General features: G+C 40.8%; 1 protein-coding gene across 1 annotated transcript; it reads right to left on the bottom strand.

The window, feature by feature from the left end:
* Positions 1-228: 228 nt before the first annotated feature.
* On the bottom strand, positions 229-3,107 carry LOC122647574. Its single transcript, XM_043840942.1, has 4 exons — positions 2,977-3,107; positions 1,915-2,871; positions 1,232-1,734; positions 229-449 (listed from the first exon to the last, which is right to left on the bottom strand). The coding sequence occupies exons 1-4, from the start codon at positions 3,105-3,107 to the stop codon at positions 229-231; spliced, it is 1,812 nt and encodes a 603-aa protein (XP_043696877.1).
* Between the last annotated feature and the right edge of the window lie 374 nt (positions 3,108-3,481).

The following is a 3,481-nucleotide window of genomic DNA, read 5'->3' as shown; positions in this document are numbered from 1 at the left end:
CCAAGTCTTGTTCTTCTCTATTTGATCAAGCTCCTCTTCCATTGCTTTCATCCAACTTGTATTTTGTATTGCCTCTGCAACTGATTTGGGCTCTACAAGAGACAACATAGAGTAGGTGTTAGCAGTCTTCATCCTCCTGGTTTGAACGCCGATACTTGGGTCACCAATGATTTGCTGCCTTGGATGATTCTTTTGCCATTTGTTAGGGGTAACTGTAGTATCTTCTATCTATTCTTTTGAGTCTTCATCTACTGGTTCATCAGGTGTATTATTCTCCTCCTTGATTTCACTATCTTCAAGGTCATCAGTGAAATCCTCGAACATTGGTAGCTCTCTGGTGGGGTCTTTAGATGCAGCCCTCTTCTCATCAATAGTGACATCAGCACTTTCAACAAGCTTCTTCAGTCTTTTATTGTAACACCTATATGCCTTGCTCTGACTGGAGTAACCTAAGAAAATGCCTTCATTAGCTCAATCTTCAAATTTCCCCAAATTTTGATCTAGCCTCTTTATATAGCATCGACTACCAAACACTCTTAAGTGCTTAACAGTCGCTTTCCTCCCAAACCATAGCTCATAAGGTGTTTTTCTCTCATGGGGTCTGAGCATGCATCTGTTCTATATGTAAACAGCAGTGTGGACTGCTTCCTTCCAAAATGCGGCAGAAACATTACTCTCATTCATCATTGTACTAGCCATCTCCTGTATTGTTCTATTTTTTCTTTCGACTACCCCATTCTGCTTAGGTGTCCTGGATGCTAAAAATTGTCTTCTGATGCCATGCTCATTGCAATAATTTGTGAACTCATCTAGAGTGAATTCGCCACCTTTGTCACATCTCAAGCACTTGATCCTTCTGCCAATCATGTTCTCAGCCTGATTTTTGAAGATCTGGAACCGATGTAGTGCCTCTGACTTGTGTCTCATGAAAAGTACCCATGTCATTATAGAATAATTATCAATACAAAGCATGAAGTACCTGTCACCGTTCAAGGTTTGTGTCCTCATGGGTCCACACAAGTCAGTGTGTAGTGTTCCTTTGCCTTGTGAGTTACTCTAGTCTGCTTACCTTTCTGACATGAGCTGCAAATAGACTCTATAGTTTTGCTGATTTTTGGCATGTCTCTTATTGCGTTCTTTGAACTGATCTTGACTAGGTTATCAAAGCTAATATGACCTAGCATTTTGTGCCATAGCCAGTTTTCATCCTATTGTCCAAACAAACAAGAACCTTCCATTTCATCAGTTAACATGTAAAGGTTTCCAGAAGTTCTCGTACCTACTGCTACAAGCTTACCGTTGCTTGATTTCTTGATCTCGCATCCATAGGTACTGAAGATGACATCTTGCCCTTTGTCACAAATCTGACTGATACTGAGCAAGTTATGTCTCAACCCTGTCATGTAGAGAACATCATGGGACTTTGCTTTTCTTCCAAAACTTACTATGCCTTTGCCAATTATTTTTCCTCCATCATTGTTGCTGAACCGGACGGAGCCTCCATCATACTGCTGGTACTTTTTGAACATTTCTTTATTACCTGTCATATGATGTGAGCAACCACTATCGAGAAGCCAGGGCATTGGCTTGTTCTGAGCTTTGAGAGTTGTCTTTACTACCATAGAACTGTTCTCCACGACATCCTTCTTCTTCACCCAAATAGTTTTCACATTGGTTGTTTTGGGCTGAATAGGATTTTTTCTTTCCTGCATGTGGTTAGTATGTAACATTTTTCTACAATATTTGGCAATATGTCCATACATGTTACATTTATAGCATCTTAACACACCATGCATCAAAGGGAAAAAATGATTCCTAGAGGGGTAGTTTCTAGGGGCGCTGTTCATCCTACACTCAGAAAGTCTATGGCCATAAGTATTGCAATTATAACAATAGCCATAAAAAGGAGTGTACCTGAGTGATGCAGCTGACCTTGTAGATGGTGCATACCTCCAAGATTTTTGGTGTGCCAATTTGCTTCTGTTTTGTCTGTGGGGTACTTTCTTCAACTGTATGGGATCTTCAATAATGCCTTTGCCTTTCACCATCTGCTTTGATGACTCACCCTCATAACCTAGGCCAAACTTGATGTGTTCAGGTCTCTGACAGCTCAATTTCTCATCAAGTTTGTCTGTTTGAGGATCACTGGGTGAAAGAATGCTCTCAACATATATGTCTACTTTGTTTCTAAGCATAACAACTTCTTCCTCGAGCTTGCAGTAATCACCAGACTTGAGGGAGAGTTGAGTTTCAAGCTCATCAACAACCTTCTTGAACTCTTTAATTTGAACCTTCATCTCAAGCATTTTCTTCTCAGCTTCCTTGAGTTGCTTTGCAGTCTTCTTGTGGCTTTTGCGTTCAGTCTTTAGCTCATTAAGAGCTGCAATAAGCTCTCTTTCTAAGTCTACCTCAGCATCCTCATCATCATTATCAGAACCTGTGGTGGGGTGCTCATCAGACTTCTCAGTAATATCACTTAGTACCATGGATAGTGACTCATCTGCAGTATCATCATCTGACTCATCTTCAAAACTGTCATCTGAAGTGCTTTTGTGGTGCTTAGAAATTAGTCCCTTACTCTTTGATTTCCCTTTCTTGAGGAATGGTTTTTTCTTTTTGAATTGCTTGGGTTCTTCATCAGCCTCTTTGTCCTTGTGTGGACACTTGGCAGCAAAGTGACCAACACCTCCATAATTAAAGCACTTGAATGGTAATTTACCTCTATACTTGTCTTTGCCTCGCTTTAGTTTTCTGACAAAGTTTATTTCACCATCATCACTATCAGCATCAGTATCATCTTCATCAGACTTGGGCTCAATCTGCTTGTTCATTTGAACCTTGAATGCAGCTGTCTTGTCAGTAGCTTTAGGTCTGTCAATTCACATCTTGAACGCTGAAAGGGAACCATGCAGTTCATCCATGCTAAATGTATCAAGATTCTTTGCTTCTTTAATGGCAGACACCTTCGAATCGAACCGGGGAAGCAATGATCTCAACACTTTCTTTACGATCACAGGGTCTTTGATTTCTTCTCCAAGTCCTCTAATGGCGTTGACTGCCTCATTAACCCTCAACATATAAGGCTCGATAGTTTCATCTTCAGCCATCTTTAGGCACTCGAACTGGGCTCTATGAGTTTGTAGCTTTACTTCTTTGATCTTGGCGTCGCCTTCATGAACACTACATAGCTTGTCCCAAATTTGTTTGGCAGTGGTTCAGCCCATGACATTCATAAGTTCACTATCAACTGGTCCACTCATCAATGCATTTTGAGCCTTACTATCATTTTCATAGGCTTTCGTTTGAGCATTCTCTGTCAATGGACCTTCCATATGTGTGTAACCAGTCTCAACTAACATCCAGACATCATAGCCGAGTGACCTCAAGTAGGTTCGCATCCGAAGCTTCCAGAATGCATAATTTGTTCCATCGAATAGTAGTGCTTTGTTGGATGAAGATCCTTCACGATTGGCCATTGGGT

The sequence above is a fragment of the Telopea speciosissima genome, unplaced genomic scaffold (genome assembly GCF_018873765.1).
Source record: "Telopea speciosissima isolate NSW1024214 ecotype Mountain lineage unplaced genomic scaffold, Tspe_v1 Tspe_v1.0076, whole genome shotgun sequence".
Taxonomy (NCBI): Eukaryota; Viridiplantae; Streptophyta; class Magnoliopsida; order Proteales; family Proteaceae; genus Telopea; species Telopea speciosissima.
This window is presented reverse-complemented; position numbering and strand designations above follow the sequence as displayed.

What these genes read in the sequence shown, in the direction of transcription:
- LOC122647574 (XM_043840942.1), bottom strand. Translation starts at nt 3,107, where the DNA reads ATGGCTGAAGATGAAACTATCGAGCCTTATATGTTGAGGGTTAATGAG. An exon ending in TTGAGATCATTGCTTCCCCG is followed by an intron (nt 2,872 to 2,976) that starts GTTCGATTCGAA and finishes GTGAATTGACAG; the next exon opens with ACCTAAAGCTACTGACAAGA. An exon ending in GTTAACTGATGAAATGGAAG is followed by an intron (nt 450 to 1,231) that starts GTTCTTGTTTGT and finishes GCATTTTCTTAG; the next exon opens with GTTACTCCAGTCAGAGCAAG.